Source organism: Chelmon rostratus, chromosome 23 (genome assembly GCF_017976325.1).
Source record: "Chelmon rostratus isolate fCheRos1 chromosome 23, fCheRos1.pri, whole genome shotgun sequence".
In the NCBI taxonomy this organism is placed as follows: Eukaryota; Metazoa; Chordata; class Actinopteri; order Chaetodontiformes; family Chaetodontidae; genus Chelmon; species Chelmon rostratus.
The window spans coordinates 10,917,976-10,937,036 of NC_055680.1; the positions used below are offsets into that span (position 1 = coordinate 10,917,976).

At 43.5% G+C, this 19,061-nt stretch overlaps 1 protein-coding gene across 2 annotated transcripts; it reads right to left on the reverse strand.

The window, feature by feature from the left end:
• Nucleotides 1-183: 183 nt before the first annotated feature.
• acap1 (ArfGAP with coiled-coil, ankyrin repeat and PH domains 1) lies at nucleotides 184-19,061 on the reverse strand. Of its 2 annotated transcripts, none has more exons than XR_006007954.1 (23): nucleotides 18,470-19,061; nucleotides 15,578-15,635; nucleotides 12,769-12,888; nucleotides 12,621-12,674; nucleotides 12,362-12,420; nucleotides 11,268-11,451; nucleotides 10,578-10,622; nucleotides 10,267-10,362; nucleotides 8,021-8,095; nucleotides 7,792-7,904; nucleotides 7,525-7,576; nucleotides 7,270-7,370; nucleotides 6,909-7,020; nucleotides 6,543-6,754; nucleotides 6,388-6,457; nucleotides 6,119-6,213; nucleotides 4,723-4,916; nucleotides 4,416-4,466; nucleotides 4,059-4,234; nucleotides 3,803-3,912; nucleotides 2,634-2,744; nucleotides 1,222-2,544; nucleotides 184-883 (listed from the first exon to the last, which is right to left on the reverse strand). XR_006007954.1 is itself a non-coding variant. In XM_041964885.1 (23 exons), the coding sequence occupies exons 1-23, from the start codon at nucleotides 18,520-18,522 to the stop codon at nucleotides 786-788; spliced, it is 2,301 nt and encodes a 766-aa protein (XP_041820819.1). In that variant the 5' UTR covers nucleotides 18,523-19,060; the 3' UTR covers nucleotides 184-785. The 2 variants fall into 2 exon arrangements, 1 of the variants encoding a protein (XP_041820819.1); XM_041964885.1 differs by having other exon boundaries at nucleotides 2,483-2,544; nucleotides 18,470-19,060.

The window sequence follows — 19,061 nt, forward strand, 5'->3', positions numbered from 1 at the left end:
TTAATGCGTCGTTACTCTGAGTGGTTTTTGTCTTTCCTTTTGACAAGTTCCATCATGAAATGATGGCGCCCTCTGCTGGGGATTTGTATTTTTGACAGCAAAACGTAGTTGTGTCATTGAAAAGATTGTCTTGTAACTGACTTGACTTTTAATTATTGTTAAATATTTAAAGACACTGGAAAGTTAGGTTTGTATTGTGGTTTATTTGTTCATGAATCTCAAGTACCTCATACAGTTTAATGTTAACAGTCATTAACAGAGTCTAAAAATGTCCCAAATGTAAAAACATGTTTACATTACAATTCAGTGGAATTGTGTGTGTAATGTAAAAATTTTACTCTTTACAAAAGTTAAGTCCATTTGCAATTTTGCATTTTTTTTCATGTAACAACTTAAAAGAAATGGCAGAGGAACATAAAAAAACAGATTTTATCTTTAAAAAAACAACAGATTTACAGGATTTAATTAGGAAATCTTGGCAGAGTGATGCTGTTACCCTCTGCTACGCATAAAGACACCTCATGCTGGTCTCATAAAGCTGTTCCAGTGTTCCCACTAGGGTACAATTGTTCTGGTCTGACGTGTCCACACAAAGAATTCACTGTTTGGTGTGTTCATCCTCTCTGAAGTCAACACCAGCTGAGCTATGACTGAACATGTGGCAGGTAGCCAGGGAAAATGTGTGTGTCCACATGCCTGTGAGCCGGATATTAGCATGTTTTCAGTATGTGTGTTTGAAAGGAACGTGGCATTGTACAGCGGGATGAAGAGGAGGCAACAACCAGTTAAGTTTTGGGGTCTGCACTGCGGCGTTTGAGCTTCTCGGGGTTGTTGGAGGCCATGTGTGAAAAGTCTCGGAAGATGTCCTGGTAGGTTTCATCACCTGGTAAAGAGCAGAGATGAAGACATGAGCCCTCAAACTTGATTTTTTTAAGAGTGCGACAACTCTTAAAAGTTGTTAAGCTTGAGACATGATGTTCAAATTAATGCCATCTCTTCTGGATTTTTATTCTTGGCTTCTCATCGTCTATTTTAATATGACACAGCTGTGTTAGAACATCTTTCATCAAAAGCTACGTCATTTTGAAGAGGACAGATTCAGTTTTAATAGCCGCAACTAAACCCAACTATTTCCTGAACACATTTAGACTCGTAGCCCTGAAGCAAGAAGCATGCAACTGAACAAATAAACACACATCTGGGCATGCACATGCACTTTACCTCTTAGTTTGCAGTAGGTGGCACACTGCACAAGCAGTTGAGACCAGTTGGACATCTCAGCGGGCAGAAGGCAAAGGCACATGAGTGCACACGACAAAGACACACAACGATAAAGCACAGCACGTCAAATACTGACCAGCAGTTGTTCTCAAGCAGACAAAAGCATCACTTCACATCCATTCCTTCACGAGTGAAGCTGGAATTGTAAACCGAATACAGCAAGAAACTTAACAAAAGCCTGGACGCTGACCAAAAGGACAATCATGAAAGAATGGACTTTGCAGCTTGAAAAGAAGCCAACATGACAAAATGCAAACAAAACCCACTGCTGATCTTAAGCTCAGGACCTGGCTGACAGCATGAAATCCTGATAAATACAAATATATAACAAACTGCGTCACTATTCACAGAATAGCAGGAAAACATTGTCCTTCAGAACCAAACCCAACATTATATTTAGCTTATAAAACTGGACTGAAAAAGACAGTCCAACACACATCAATAAAAACGATGATAAAGCCAGAACACTGTACATACTGTATATAAAAATATCCCACATAAACATTATCAGAAAAAGTAGGCTTGATGCAGTTCTATTATATATACATTTTCTTAAGCTTCAGTTATACAACAGCAAACACCCACGTGTTGCACTCTCCACTGACAAGGTATTTGGAGATTTTGTGGGTTTTCAAAGTGCAGCATGATGTGCATTTGTAATTCAAAGTGCAAGAATGTCTCTCACGATTTGTTTCACAGGACACCTCCCTGTCTTGGCTGATCAATACGTCTGTTTTCAGTTACGTCCTTGAGACTCTGCCTTTATGCTGTCGTACCCTGTGTTCTGGCTCTTTAAGAACTGGATTTGATGCTGTCTCAATGAAGGCGATTTTCCTTTTTTTCTCTATTAGAAATGATGACGCACACTTCCTTTAATGATATGTGTGGGAGGCCGGGATAATTTCCCTGCAGACGCTGCAGATAAACATCACATGACACTGCAAAAGCAGTGATTTCTGATGCGTAACAGCTCGACGAAAACATGTCATTTTCCTTTTAGCTTACAACCAAAAACAAGCTAATTCCAGTCTCACTTCCTGTCTCTCCTCCTGGGCTGATTTCTATCTCCATTAATCATTCTGCCCTCCCAGAGCCCAGCCACTTATATGGTTTTTAATAGCCTGGAGACTCTTCCTGGTGTGGGCCAGTCCACCTCCAGTCCCGCCCAATGAACCCCCAGTTCCCTGCCCCCCTGAGTGACCTGATTGGCCGAACGCTCCGTCCATCTCCCGCATCTCCTTGTTCATCTTGGCGATCCGCAGCCTGAAACAGAGAAGATCAGTTAGGGAGAATAAAGCTGCGGTTGATAGCTCGTGGTCACAGAGCAGGTTTTTCTCGTCTCGAATACTCACAAAGTGACGATGTCAGCGTTGGCGTTGTCCACAGCGATCGTTATGGGGTCTTTCTGGTTCTTGTCTCTGGCGTTGTAGTCTGCTCCCCGCTTCAGGAAGAGACAAACCAAACTGGGACAGCAAAGAGACACATAAAGAGTGTGAGTGTGCAACTCAGAAACCTGACCCCCCTGACACTGTACCCCTGCTTTCTGCAGCCAGTTCCACTGCAAGAACCTGGTTTTCAAGAGGTCTAAAGATTTTCCCTTCTTTGTCTTCCATGCATGTCTTTTCAGTGCATGCATTCAAACATCAGACTTGCACGACAGTAAATAAGGAGGACAACATCATGATGTTTCATGTTTCTTCAAGTGCAAACAGGAATGCACAATGAGGACTTTTAGTTCCTGGTTTTGATCCTGAACTGTACTCTTAAATTATGCTCCACAGCAGAAGTCTGCAATCTGACCCCGGCCAGATGAGATTACAGCCAGATTCTGCCTCCACCTTTCTGATAAGCAGTACAGGTAGGACTCCGTGTTATCTTCGTTCTCCTGCTTTCAGCTCGCCAAATAAGCAACCACGGTCATGTGGCAAAGCTCACGCAGTCGACACGTCGCTGGAAAGCCACGGTGGGCGACTTTGCACCGCTCTGAAATGAAACACTTGGCACCAACACCTATAAATCAACGGCGCAAAGGAAGATAAAAAGTCGAGCTGCGAAAAGTCTTTATGATTCCAGCTTGCTTGCAGCTCTTTACGAGGCTCTTTTGTATTTTCTTGCAATTCACTGCTTCCTTTGTGCTGAGATCTCACACTATAACCAACACAAGAATGCCATTTGGGCGAACAGGTTGACTACATTCAGCTTCGTTAATGGTTTTAAGCACTGTGCCCGAAGGCTGAAGTGTATTTTCTTTGATTGTGTGTATATAAAGTAATCTGTTTATATTCCTGCGCTTGCTTTTCTGCCTGACAAACTGACCTGTGTTGGTGTTTCACATTGTTTCATATCAGACTGGTCACTGTTGTAATTACGCAGCCTGTCAGTTGTGCTTATGATGACCCTTTGACCCAAACATTCATTTTTCGTCACATTTTTTTTCCACTTTGTCAGTTTTTTTTGTCTGTTTGTGGCCATTTTCCTATGAAATGGGACTGTATGTGTGACGCCATGTGCAGGACAGTACCCAGTGTGACCCAGGATGGTGGCGTGGTGAAGCGGCCCCCTCCCGTTGCTGTCCGCCTGGTTGACGTTAGCGCCGTTCTGCAGCAGGAACTCGCAGGCTGCCAGGGCGTTCTGGTGAGGAAACAGCCATTTACATATTTTTACATACGAACGACCTTCATAATCCTCTCTGAACCTCTCCCTGCCATCACCTTGTCCAAACAGGTTAACACCATGAGACTAAATGTATAAAGCCCCTCTAGTGGCCCCTCACTCACTGCTGTGACGGCCTGTATCAGCGGCGTGCTGGACTCCTCGCCCACGTTCACCCAGTTGACGTCGGCCCCGTGGGCCAGGGCGTCGGCCATGACGGGGAAGTTCTGCAGGGCCGCCGAGCGGTACAGCAGCGCCCCGGGATGAAGTCCGCTCAGATCCTCCTCTTCCTCGTCCACGTCTGAGGGGGCAGAGGGTTAACTTTTGTCCGACGCATGTTTCTGTTCCTCTTTTCTCCTCTAGAGGCTCAATTTAACAGATTTAATGTGGCTTTTCAAAATGGTCTGGCTTGTATTTGTTGTCAGGTCAGATGTGTATCAATGTGTGTGTGTGTGTGTGTGTGTCAGTGTGTCTTATCTCACCTTTGTGAAAGCTTGTATTGTTTTTCTGGACAAGGTCACTGGGGCTCAGCCCTGAGGAAGAGAGAGAGCCATGGTTACTGGTTTATCCTGCTGACTGCAACATCACCCTCAGGATTAACAACTTTTGCTGGATCACCAAGATGGGGGATTGTGTGAGTGTGTGTGTGTGTGTGTGTGTGTGTGTGTGTTTCTCTTTTTCGACATCAGCAAGAGAAACTGAGTGACGGACTAGACAACAAGCAAGCGACCAGGGGAGTTCTAAGACCTTTAAAAGCCTGCTGGTGTCCATCTGTCCGTCAGTGTTTACCTGTGACCCGAGGCAGGGTGGCTCGGTTTGGTTTGGGCTTGAGCGGCGGTCGCTGTACAGGCCGGTCCTGCGTGGTCGCTCTGTTCCTCCTGGCACTGGATCGCCTCAGCGGGGGGTTCCTGCCAGTCTCGGGCAGCTTTTGGATAAACTTCTTCTCAACGTACTTTGATCGGATCCACGACTCCTTGTCTCCTCTGGGGGACGGAAATAATGGATCAGAAAGAGGCAATGAGAGAGACGGAAGGGAATTCATGTCAGTCTTCAGCAGTCTTCTGTTATAAAATGAGAATGTAGAAAACAAAAGAAGCCGACATGCAGGGCTGCGTTTGCGAGTGTGTTTATGCTCTCAGTTGACACCACAACTTGCTTGTGCAGCTGTGAGGCAAGAATGCAAAACACTTATCCCTGAGGCACTCATTGTCTTTTAATGAAGTCATAAATTCAGTTAAAAAGACGTCTATTTAGGACTCAAAGTGCCTCCTTTCTGCAGAAAAGTACTATTCCAAAAGGGAGTTAGACTAAAAAAAGCTATCAAATAATGTAAACCCAGACGAGACAAGACTGAAAGCTCATGCTGCGGAAAGCATGCAGCCTCACAGCAAGCTTCCGGATGAGACTTAAGTCAACCATCGATGACGTTAACCATCTGTATCGTGTACCTGTGGCGCTTCCTGTCTGCTGCGACACAACAGAGAGGAGAAAAGAGGAAGTAAAGATATAAGCAGAGTTGTAGACCACTGATACAATAATCTGCAAACCGCATGGGTCTTTGCAGAGGGGACATTTTTTAAACTGATCACTGGGCTTCTCAGCACATGAGTCGTGGAGAGCTGGAGACAGTCAGTCTTCAATCAACTTACAAATCCAGCGGCCACAGGAAGTTGAAGCTTTGTGTAATGCCGCCAATGAAACAGCAGGAGGAGATGAAGAGTGTGTCTGTTTATTTTCTGCTGAGTGTTTTTGCAGCTACAATCATGTCGGATCAAGAGGCTGGAAAATCTTTATCATTTGGAAAGAAGTTCCTTAGATGACACGTTTTTTTGTCCACTGCTGCACTTTTTGTCTCCCAATATACTACTTGGATACACGTACATGTGTGCTGCTTTCATGGACACCAAAAAAAACTGACACACACAGAAACAATGTTGAATAAATGACACTCAGGCTCATTTCTCCTGACTTAAAGTCAGTCCTCCTCTGATTCAGCATTGTTATGAGACACATCAAAATAAAAGCAGTCAAAACAGAAGCAGCAGGGGCAGAGACACTCTGACCTTTACGCTCCTGCTCAACAAAAGCTGGCTCCTACATCTCCCATAATGCAACAGAAGGAGGAGCACTTTCTCTGTGTAAAATCAGCGAATTGCCCCTTTAAAGTTGAGTTGATTGTTAGTACCTGGGACTGGAGGGGTGCGGCTTCTTGATGGTGATCTCATCGATCCGGGCCTCGTAGATCCTGTTGATTACTGTGTTTCCTAATTCACACATCAACTGAAGGAAGCAAAGAAACAAGACAAATGTGAATACATATCAGAGCTGGCCACTCCATTTGGAGAGTTCATTTAAAGTAAACTGTTACATAATGCGTTACATAATCATTACACGTGCATACAGAAAAGGCAGTAATGAGGCTGTGAAGCTGCTGCAGCTAAATGGTTAAATTACCTTAACGAGCTCTGGCTCCCATGAGTCCAGAGTGAGGGAGCGGACTTTGGAGAAATGGACTCCCAGGCTCCTGTTAGAGAAGGAAAACATTAAAGCTAAGGTTTCAAGCCAAGTGTGTGTGTGTGTGTGTGTGTGTGTGTGTGATGTGTGTGTACCTGTGTATCCCTGAGCAGACGATACAAAGCGTGATGCCCAGGTTGATGGAGGCCCAATCAGGGCCGGGCTCCCCGCAGTCACAGCACTGCTTGTTCCCTGGGATCGCCTGAACCTCCTCCAGCGCCTTGCGGCCCTCGCTCTCCTGATCCGCTCCTCCTCCTCCTCCCCCTCCTCCCAAACTGCTCAGAGACATCGAGCTGCAACGCTGTCTCTGATAACCACACACATACACACACACACACAAACACACATAAAGGAATGAGGAGACACACAAAGGCACACAGCTCCTCGGATTAGACTCCCACTGGAAAATGCAGATATAGAATATAGTGTGTGTGTGTGTGTGTGTGTGTGCATATTCTCACTGGGCTGTGTGGGTCCTCCCTGCGCTCCTGAAAGGCTGAGGCGATGCTGTTTTGGACGGCGCTGATCCACGCCTGCTGCTGCCTTTCTGAATCTGCCTGCAACAAACAACACCTACGCACACACACACACACATACAAACACAAACACACACATTGTGATCACCTCTTTTCTCAGTGCATGAAAAATGAACATGGAAAAAATCTCACAACCACACGCGCCACACACTCTTTTGCATGACACTCTAATCCTCACACTTAAGGCAGCTGAAAATTCACAAGCATCGCTTAAATACACAAATGCACACAAACATGGTCGCCCACACACACACACACACACACACACACACACACACACACTCACTTTGACGGCGAGACCACTTCAAAGCAGAATCGTCTCTCATTTTCAGTGCAGGGCTTGACTGTGCAAAGACGCAAGTCCTCCACCACAACTGTAGGCTGGTCCTGAGAGAGGCGCAGACACGACACACATGCAGGTCAAGACTGTGCCTGCTATGATGAATGTTGGTGTGTATCCACAGAGGTTCTATGTTTGGCAAGTCAAATGTTCTAAGAAGATCACCTCCTTTAAAAATAGTGACATTAACTTAAAATATACCTTGAATTTCTTCTGATACACCAGCTGATTTTTCTGAATTGAAAACCAACGCCTGAAGGGGAGAAAAAAAAAGGAAAAGGTCTTAAAATCAAGGATTAAGCTGCTGGATTCACTGATGCAGCAGCACAGACAGAAAAGCACACAGTTTAGAAACTATTCTGCGCCACAGTGGACAGTTGAGTCCTTTTAGTGAGCTGTGTGGTGGGAGAAAAGCATAAAAGACAATGCAGCTGTTCTGCGGGAGACATTCTGTGGGTAAACTTGTACCTGCTCCAGGTCTTGAAGGCGTTGCTGGCTCTCTTGTAGAGGTATCCCTCCATGGCGATCCCGTTAGCTGCGTCGGCATTGAAGTCCATGATGGAATCATCGTAGGACACATCCTAGAAATATTCAGGAAGTCGATTAGTGACGCTGAAATGACTGCAGAGATACAAAAGCTATTATCAAAGTTTCTGGTTCAGAGCCCTTTTCTACATTTTTTTTGTCAGTGTATTACCTTCTTCTTTATTGCACAGTGTCTTTGTTCCATATCTCTCTTCTCCCGGGCAGAGTTTAGGACAAACTGAGTGTGCTGTTAAGGCAGAAATAGGCACAGAGGTCATGCTCCACACAAAAACTGATTTTTAAATGGTTTATATTATTGCCTTTTTTATAACTCTCATAAACATCAACCATGTTAAAGATATTAGGACTTTTCTACACTTTTATATGACCCAGTCCTTAACTAAATAGGATGTATGGAAAGCCTGAGTACAATGTGAAGAAACAATGTGAATTTAAATGCGTTTGGTGAGATTGGAAAAACAAAAATTAAACTGTTAGAAACGAGTGAAATGAGAAAATAAACTATCAGAAGGGGAAACAGTTGGGGTCTGTTGGAAATGTAATTAAAAGACAACCATTGAAAGATTTCACTTATTTAAAGATAAATGTTCTAAAAACCTGAAAGAAATGCATGGAGTCTGGTTCGTACATATGCTTCCCCTCTACATGTTTGTGAGGAAGACAAACAGAGAGACATAAACGAGTTCAGGGTAGGTTATCACTCCTGCAGCCTTTGCTCTTCAGGAAACAGGAATTAGGAAGAGTCGAACCTCTTCCTACATCCTGCACCAAACTGAGGAACAACAACACTCTCTTGCAGAGAGTTTGTTTAGCGAATTATTCCTCAGTGTGTCTCTCTCATCTGATTATTCCTCTCATTTCCTGTTGAAACAGGAAGAGCTTTGTTGTGGTTTGATGGGGCCGGTGAACGCTGACAAATTCATTTCCTGTTTCAAATTCACGACATTTAGCAAAATCTCTCAACAATCATACTGCTGATGGTCAAGGTTGACGGTGCAAAAAAGTCTTTCCAGTTCAGTCAGTCAACGACCAGGAAGTCACGCACGCACACACACACACACACACACACACACACACACACACACACACACACACACACACACACACACACACACACACACAAACGCACACAGCCATGTGAAATATTTCCTGTTGTTGCTCATGTCTTCCTGTCACGATGTAGGTGTGATGTCATCTTGTGACTCCTTGGCTCTGCCCCCCTTGGAACGATGCCAAGAACTCATCTAATGCAATCCAAACGACTTTCTGGATCTCATCATTAAAGGGACCATGTTTTTGTTAAAATTCAACATGTTTTAGCAATATCTGGTGTATCCCTAAGCCAAAATAAACATTCCCTGTCTCATAGATCATCTGCAAAGCCTTTTTAAAAGTTTAAAACCTCCACTGTCAGAATCCATTACTCAGAGTTTTGCTTGTGCCATGTCAAAAACTGTCTAATTTTGTCACTTGAATAATCGTTAGAGGCTAGGGGAGGCAAACTACCTGACATTTCTCAACAAAAAGACAAACTTTAGAGAAAGGTGCAAATAAAAAAAACAAGGAAAAACTGCAGAATTTTGTGTAGCAAAACTTTGCTTTTCCTTACTTCCAGCCCCATCATGTCACCTCTGCATTCTTGTAGTCATGATGTTGAGCAGCAGATACAAACAATACAGAGACCTGCTCTTCCAAATATTCCACCACTAGTCAAAGCCTCCACAGGGGATAAGGAGTATTGACTGGTATGGTCAAAAGCTCCAGAGCAGCTTCTAAAGGGACTTTGTGGTGAGATTTTTGCACATTGTTGCTCCAAAGGTCAAGACTTCGCTTTCAGTTTCAACTTTTAAGCCAGCATGGACACGAATTCTGTAAGAAATGGAAGAATTTGGACATCTACAACTCCACAACTGGGCTAATTTCATCTGCTGATGAAGCTCATGTGAGACAAATGTAAGCTCCAGAACAGCTGCTGGAGCCTGAGGTGAGATAGTACCACCAACTCCACAGGATATCTTTAGCTGGTTTGGCCATAACCAGTCAGTCTGCTTAGGTCTGAGACCAACTGAACAAATGTTGAAATCAGACTCAGCCATGTAAACACAGTCTTTGTTTCCTGTATCAGGTTATCTTGACCTTTGAGGTGCTTTCTTTCGCATGCCTTCTTATTCCTCACAGCCAAAATCAAACATATATCATGAATCACATGAAGGTCAAAGTCGTGCTTACAACATCTTTAGGCTCCACACAACATACTGCCAATGTCCCCTCTTTCAGACTCTTACCAAGCACTCAAAGTCTCTTTTCCTGTCCAGCTGTTATTTAGTTTAGTTGCACTTGTGGTGAAAAGAGTGTATCAAAGGAAACCAAATCACTCGGGCTCTAACAAGCAGTTACCTCTTCGTTCAGTTTTTGCCGATAATCGTCCAGCTCTGACAGAGACTGGTGGCCATGCTGGAAGAACTGGGCCTGGGCCTCCATCAGCGACAGCACCTGACACGACAGCAAGATAAATCATTTGCAAGAAGTCTTCTTACATTTACTTTTACATTGCTGAAGATACCCTGAGCAAATCCAGCAAAACTAAACTTTTCCATTGGCACACACAGCACAGCGATGGCACGATTATGCACCGACAGTATAGATGAAGACCCCACGGATTTACAAAAGCAGAATGCCGAACTTAAAATAGGTCAACGTGGACTCACTGCCATCAGAATGTCAGTCTTCTTCTTGGCTTCGATGACATTTATCTGAAACAAAGGGAAGTAGTGGTTAGAGACAGTTCATGTTCCCATAACCAAGAACATTCACTGACCAGTTAAACCTCTGACAGCCACAAATCTGGAGAGAAGCCCCGAGGCAAACCTGTTATCATTCAAAGCAGCAAAAGCGCAACTATAATCAGACGTGCGCTTGTATATGTTATCCAGCCTGTTTTTGGTACCTGGATGCACTGGCGATGTGACAATGTCTAAGCTGAAGTGGACCCTGTATATGTCTGTTTTTATGCACACACACATGCAGGTTAATGAATTAATACTCAAACTTTATCATTTTTAAGCACCGAGGAAATCTGGTTTGCATGCAGGCATTAACACACAGGTGATATATTGGTGACAATAAACAGCCACAGTCAATAGTCAATGAAATAAAATCTATATATTTACATATAAATAAAATAACATCATATACCAATGAAAATTTGAAAAGCAGCAGATCAAGCCAAAAAATACAAACACATCCTGCACACAAAAGTGCAAAGATAAGATTAAGATCAATGTCAAGTGCAAAGAGCTGAGTAAAGTGCAGTTCCTGGTGCAGGTGTGTAAGACTCCGCTGCATTAAGAGCGTCAGTCTTTCAGGGGCCGCAGGCAGAGGAGAGAGTTCTTTCTCACCTCCAGGACGTAATCCAGGGCCTCAGACCGGAAGGCCCTGCGTGCATTGAGCAGAGCATTGCTCGCCTCCTCCACCTCGTGCTGCTTCCCCCGTGGGGCCTGAGCGTTCCTCACCTGCGCCCCCTCCAGGGACTCGCTGCCGCGCTCAAACTCCTTGCGCACGTCCTTGAACCGACGCACATCCCTGGAAGACAGGACGGCGAGAAAACAGGAAAGTTCGGTGTGATCGCCCTGCTTCCGCAAGGACTTAACCTTTATCGGACAAATAAGCTTATATGAAAATTTGGCTGTTGAGGAAACTACATATATGTTGGCTATTATCTTGGAGAGTTTAAAGGGGGATGCTGGAAGATGTATAATAAATAGATTTGTTAATTTTAAAAGAAAATAACAGGTTGTTCTTGAAGGTTTGTCCCCATTTTCTAGGTTATTTACCTGCAAATTTATATAATTTACAAGTAAGGGGTTAATGCTTATTTGAATAGAAGCACTTTGCACTGCATACAATACTTTTTTGTATTTTTATCATTTCATTTTTTATGATTCATTATTGGTTATTATGCATGCAACTTCTTCTTCTTCTTATATTTTTTCTGTAATATTACGATAATTACACTGCACCACAGCCTATCAGCACTGTTGCTGCATCACGTAATCCACATTACTTTTTTGCCCTGTATATTATACTCGATAAAACCTACTTGAAGACAACAGCATCAGCTTTCATGCATGCCTGTCTGCCATTTGATAACAGACCTGCAAGCTCAGATGGTTAAACCACATTCAGGATGTGTCACTGGCTAAAAATCCAGCTAATCGCTATTGTCACATGCTATATCCTCTCTCTCTGGTCTAATCCACCATATCATTCCCACTAATAAGAGCAGACTGCAAGCCAAAGTACAAGGAGAAGGAAAATGAAGGATCATAAGCCTCTAATATTTTTTTCATGTGCTAAATTTTGGCAGACACGCAGGGGAGTGACTCAGGCTGAAGAAGGTCGCCGGGTGTACTAATGCTGGTGAGAGAGAGGCACCAAAAACAAGACGATTCGATGCAACAAACAGGGAAGGCCGCCAAAGCAGCTTGCTCACTCTTTGACAAAGTTCTGCAGCTTCGTCTTGACTGACTTCTGCGTGGTCTCAATCATGTCCTGAAAGGGAAAAAAGAGAGAGGCAAGTCTACCACAGCGAGCACAGACTGCTGTTGAACGTGTCAAATGAAACGTGTTCGGCAGTGTGCTGCAGCTTGGTTTGACCACGCCACCACACACCGCCGCTGACAAGTGTCATGACGGGAAAAGAGGTCGTGGCGCAAAGACGAAAGGTCAAAGCCCCAGACAGACAGACTCACCCCCTGTGCCTCCAAGATGATAGACAGCTTTTTGGAAAATTTGTCCAAACACTCCTGCGGGGCAGAAATTTTACATTATACTCTGCAGAAATAACACAAGCCTAAAAATAACTCCCTGACGACTTGCATGCCACTGTGCTGCTTTCACCTCCATCATCTTGTCCCCGGAGCAGTGGTGTCCCAGCTCCCGGAGGCCGTTGACGAAGCCCTTGCTGGTCTGGCAGTAGACCCTGCCTGCCTCCAGCATGGCCTGGCATTGTTTCACCAGCTGGATGACACAAACAAGCAGCACCGCGGTCAGATTTCTCCTCAAACAAGAAATGCTCGAGGGGCCAAACGTCCGCTCATAATCAGTATGTATAATAATTAAACATAATGAGGGGTTATTCCAGGAGTCCACACATTAAGGCAATGAAACAGCCAGAGTTAAGAGGTTATTCTAATCGAACATAATCACTGCACATGCTGAATATAACCTCCAGCTTCTGTTAAATACTGTCTGGAGTTCATTAAAATGCATTAGAGCCAGAGTATTACTGGATTTTAAGAGCTGGATTTTATATACCACCATTATTTAATTGTTCAAAAACAGACCAAGAGTTTAAGGGGTTTTTCACACAAAGACATGTACTGAGGCAAGACATATAAAGGTATAGGCTACAACGGTTCTCATACATACAACATTAGCTGACATATTAAGCAGTTTAAACTTTAAAGTAATATTCAGTAAATAAAATATGTTTGTATTGGAGACTAAAGGTACATGAATTGATTTTTTTGGCCTCTTGGGAGTGGAGCAAGCCGTAAACACAACATAACATAAAGTTGTTGTTGTTGCTAACAGCCTAGCAGGGAGCAACATTAGCACCCAACAAATGTAAGTCCAATATTTACTCTTCTTTTGGCTCAGTTTTTTGTCTCCACCAACTCCTGGGGGAAATATCGCTTTTTAGCTGCTAAATGCTACGCCATGTTCAACAGTTCCAACTAAGGCTAGCTAGCTTTGCCTGCAAATGGCCCTGAAGAGAGCCAAAACAGCAGTGTTGTGGACTGTGAAGCTAAAACAACGAGCTGAAACACGCTATGAAGTTTACAGAGCTGAGAGTCAACTGAAGAGTCTGTGATAAATCTGTGGTGTGTCACTAATCGCTAATCGCTAATCATTTGATCCACTGTTAATGCAAATTGATTAGTGTGGCTTCACATTCTATATATTCATCTATAATTCAAACTATATATAAAAGTAAATACAAATACAATAGCACATGGAGCCAACGATAGCTAGTGTTAGCAAACATTCAAACATTGCTGTTTAACTGGCATTTCTGAGTCACTTTGCGACTATATGACTCTTCTTGTTCTACTATTAGCGCTACATTCTAGCATTTATTAGCATCTTGACATCTATCTGGCTTTGCTACACATGCTAGCATTGCAGAACCTACACCTTTATCCTCTTTATTGCTATTCTAAGTTGGTTGATCTTATTAACTGGAGCAGAGGTCTGATCAGCAGGAATATGTGAAAACATCTGTCTGAATATGAAGGAACTTTTAATGTACTACAGTTTCTTTTATTTTATCCAACATTTACACTGATGCTAATGTATCTGCTAAGCCATGGTGTGGCAGATAATAATGACCAGCTATTGCATCAGTCAATCTTTTCCACGCTGGCAGCATTTATACAATTAAACTGGGACAGTGAAGGCATCATGGGGAATATGGTGGGTTAACTCTCTTTCGAGGACGTCCGTTGGTTTCAAAATCTCTGAAAGGTCGGAAACCTGAGTACAATTTTGAGCTATATTGTGCTACTAAATACTTCCAGCCCATTATTTTTTCAAGAGGAAATTTTGCATTTATACTCCTTTTATTATGTACAAAACATCTGACCATTTTATAAAATATGATATACTGCAATAGATTAAGATAGCAGCATGTGAAAAAGTCGAAACTAACTCCACCCAGACCAGCTACAGCGTTACAGTGGTACATATACAATAATGTAACAGCAATAACAATCCAATAATATAAAAATGTAAATATATAACTCAACATAATTTAATTGTACGGTGAGTATGTTTTCTTTTGGTACTTTGAGTGTGTTTTGCTGATAAAACTTTTACTTTTACACTGTGTTAAAACCTTTATTCCTGTACAGGGTTTGGTTATTTCCTCCACCATGGACTACATGTTTATGTCTAACTGTTTTATCTGTCTGCAGACAAGGCATGTTAGAGCATGATACCACAGGAATGGTATCATGGCAGAGCAGAAAACAGGATTACTTTTAATACCTCAATCAAATTGTCTTTTACTCATGCGAGCAGGGAAATTTCTCTTTCTTTCTTAGACAGTGAGGTCAGAGTTGAGCTACAGAATCCCTGCTGCCTCACATGAATTACTCACTTGTATGATGCTTTGCAGGGAAAGCTAAATCAACCACGTGCTTTCTCTAGAACCGTAAGAGCTGCAGAGTCATAAACAGCAAAGCGTAACATGCCATTTTATTTACGCTAATTCAGTATCAACGAGGAACAGAAACGCAGCATGTGACCCCTCCAGCAGATGAATAGATCTGAAACTGTAACGTGTATCAACACAAACACGCAAACGGGGAATAAACGATAACGCGTCAAAGCAGAACAAAGTAGTTCTCTCCACTGTGGACAGTACGATGGGGAAGCAGCATCTGTAGCTACTTCCTGCTTGCAGTCAGGTGGAACACCTCAACCGCTGCCACCCACCTCTCACTTCACTGCCTCTTCACATGGGGAGTGTGTGTCCAACCACCACTGATACCTGTCTCAATCTGTGTATGTGTGTGACTGTGTGTGTTTGTGTGTGTGTGTGTGTGTGTGTGTGTGTATGTCAGAGGTAAAGTTTCTGAGAGTAAAGCAGTGAGTCAATATGATATAATAAAACTGTGTGTAGGTGTGGGTGCGTGTATCTCACCTTGTCTAATCGCGTCTCCAGTTCACTCACATCGTTCTGGACCACCTCAATTTCAGCTCTGAAACACACACAAATACACAACGTCACACACAAACACTTGGTGTCAAAGGTCCCCATACATTCACTTCCAGTCACAAATCGATGTGCTAATATTCACATTGCATGTTATAGAGAGCAATCAGCGCCAAGCCAATCAGGTGAAAGGTTGGGGGTAGTACTGAAACGATTGGTTAATTCATTAATTAGTCAACTGACAGGCAACTAATTGACAAAAATGTTAATAATCGATTAACTATTCACAGTTGTCACACTCTTTCACTTTTCGGAATATTTTTAAAGAATTTTCTTACATTTTACACATTAATGTTGTCTTGTTCAGCTCATTTTTCTATTAACTTCAATAGTAATACTAATTTTCGGGCTTTACATGCCGTGTATTGTGCTTATGCAGCTAGCTGTGGCATTATGACGTCTTTACAAACAGTAATACTCTTTTTTTATTATTTGCTCTAAGGGCTTATAAACTTTTTCAGTAATATTTAAAAAAATGCTAATCTTATATGTAACTTTTGTCCAGGGACTACAGACGAAAGACAGCCCTTTACCTAACTATGGCACAATTACAGCAGTGTTTTAGTATTTAAATTGCAATCTCAACATTTACTACAATTAATTTTTTTTTACTATTATTGCAGAATTATTTTTTCAGGGTTCAAACTTAAACTTTCATTTTCAAACTTTTCATGTATACTTTGTTTTTCAAACTTTCAAACATTTGACCCTGATCTGCCTGCATAACATTTCCCCTCAAGCTTACGCATGCAAATGCAAACATATACTTTGTGGTTTTATGGACTGGAAAATTCCCGTGCATCTTTTTGTGCTACATTGTTATATACCATGACATGTTTTTTGGTATTTTTAGGAACCTGAGATCTTGAGCAGCACTGTGGATTTCTGTGGGTTTGAATGGCGCTTTGGTGTAGAGTCATGGAAATGTGTGGGCCTGTTGATTGGGTCCTCTTGCAAGTAATTAGTTGTAAGTAATGGATTAATACGCTTAAGCCCTGTGGCCTTCTCAAACATCTCCTACACATGTGCACAAAAGCGCCTCAGAGGTCCTGTGCGTGGCTAGTTTGTCGGTTATTAGCGTCACAGTCAGTATCTCTTTCTGCATCTCGTCTCTTCTTCTACCAACGGCTCAACCATGTGGTTTCCGCTGCCTTCCACCAACAGTACAGAGATACAGAGAGACAGAAAGAGACAGAAAGAGAGAGAGAGGGAGGCAGAGGAAGAAAAAAAGAGAGTGGAGAGACAAAAGAGGAGGGCCTGGACAGACAGTAACTGTTTGTGTTTCTGTGTTTGTTAGTGCGGGGATGTTTGAATCAAAGTCTGAGGTCATGTCCTCTTGAAATACGACCAAATGACAAGTCAGCAAAGGAGCGAAGGAAAGAAAGGAGAGGAGAGGATAGAAAAACGCCTCCAGGAGGCCAGAGGGAAGGAAGATTAAAAAAAAAAGATTCCTTTGTTAAAGAGGCAACATCCTTTTCATTTCTCTCTTAATTAGTGTCACAGTTTCTGGATGCAGCAAGCGAGCAAATTAAGACAGAGCTAAAAGTGAGTTTCCGCCGTGGTTCTCCCCGCAGAAAAAACACACTTCCTGTCTCTCCTGTTGATCACCTCAGCACATCTCGCCTCACTTCCTGTTGCCCTCCTGCCTTGTCGTTACCTAGCAACAGGAGGCAGCACATTTGAGTGGCTGTCATGAGCTGTCAGAGCAGTTTCTATCTTTCTTTAAACCGCATTCTCGACTTATCTGTTCAGTTGACAGTGTTTTTTGTGTGCGTGAGCCTCCCTCCTTTCCTTCCCTTCCCTTCACTCCTTCCTCTGCTCTCAGCCTGACACGAGACCTCACCACTGCAGCTGCCACAAGTCAAACTTTCCACCACTGTGCAAGACTCGTAAATTCAATATGGGCAACGGAGAGACAGGGAGAGGGAGAAAAGGAGGCTCGGGATTGAAATATGCCAAATCAGCTGGCAGGGGCGACACCAGCCACTGTGACTCAGGCAGGATGCCAAAAACTATCAGGGCAGGGCGCACCCAAGTTCTGCCAAACTCTCTCTTCAGCTGCTTGCAAAACCAATTTAGCCACACTTCCCTTTTGATTACACCAGATGCTGACACTGTGTTGAAAGACAATTGATTGTAGGCCGTGTCTGACTTGCAGAAGAGCTACACTGACAGCACAGTTAGGACCTTCAGAGGCTTTAAATGAAGTTTTATAGGCTTAAACTAAAGATAGTAAGTAGCTCTTTGCATGGGCGGCGCCAAGAAAGCTTCTGGGACTGATGCGAATATCAGAAAAGGGCAGAAACAGCAAAAGTACATGTTTGCTATGCATCACACATAAGCCATATTCCTCCTAAAAGATGTTGAAAAACAATATTGAATATCCTGGGACGACGTAAGCTTTGAGGTTCGCAGAGGCCTGGAGGAGCAACATCAGACCTCAGATCAGCTTTGTCAGCCCTGCAGGCCTGCAGGTAGTGTCTCATTCCTTTCACTGACCCCCAACACTAGCAGGGACATGGCTGGACCTCAGAGCCAGAGGGACTGCTTATTGTTGGCATCAGCAGTTCAAACTGACTAATAAAGAAATAAAGAATGCCTAAAAAGTCATTTCTGGAGTCTGAAATGCCACTAGCATGGAGATATTGCAGTGTTGACCTGCAAAAAGGAAAATAATCAAAGAATATTTAGCTTTTTTATCAGTCAAATGAGGTTTATCCCCCCTTTTTTGGGGGTGTTTTGCAGCCGGGAGTCAGAGTTCAGCCCCCCTTTATATGGACTACATCCCTATCAGCAGCCAAGCACAGGTGAGGCTCTTACCTGAAGCGCGGAGAGTCTTTCAAACACTCCTCAAAGTCCAGCTTGACTGTCATCCCTCCGTTTAAATCTCACCAACGCTTCACTGGATGTCTTGTTTTATTCCTCTTCGGGGCTGGAGGCGGACAGCAGCGGCAGCCTGGCAGGAAATAAGCTGAATCTCCTCGGTGTTAGCGCTCCGTGCCGGCAGCTCGCCTCATTATTCTCGTCGGACGTTTCTCTTTCACAGCTAGAATTTGTATTCCCCCCGCGGCTCGTCCTGCTCACTTCTCCTCTCTGTTGAGGGGACACCGTGTGCCTGATCCGGACCTCCTCTGCCGCGCATCCGAGCCAAAACGCGACCCGTGGGCACTTATGAGTGAGCGCAGGGGGGTGTTAGTTGCGTTATGACCATTTTATAGGCGAGAAAAACGCAGGTTCGTCCGCGTGCCGGTGGAGAGGATGCTGCAGAGAGCTTTGCGCAAAGTTTCCTCGGGAATGAAGTATCCTTATTGATCGGCACGGATCGATATTCCCAAATGAATCAGATCAAATCAGATGGTAGCCGGTTGATTGGATGGTTTCTCCCCAAGGGTGCCGACTGGAGTACTTCACT

Bases quoted from the DNA above. Each gene is read 5' to 3' on its own strand.
- acap1 (XM_041964885.1), bottom strand. From the start codon at position 18,522: ATGACAGTCAAGCTGGACTTTGAGGAGTGTTTGAAAGACTCTCCGCGC. The intron at 15,636-18,469 runs GTAAGAGCCTCA...TGTGTGTTTCAG, and splicing joins AAAGACTCTCCGCGCTTCAG to AGCTGAAATTGAGGTGGTCC. The intron at 6,755-6,908 runs GTGAGAATATGC...TGTGGTTATCAG, and splicing joins GGGAGGACCCACACAGCCCA to AGACAGCGTTGCAGCTCGAT.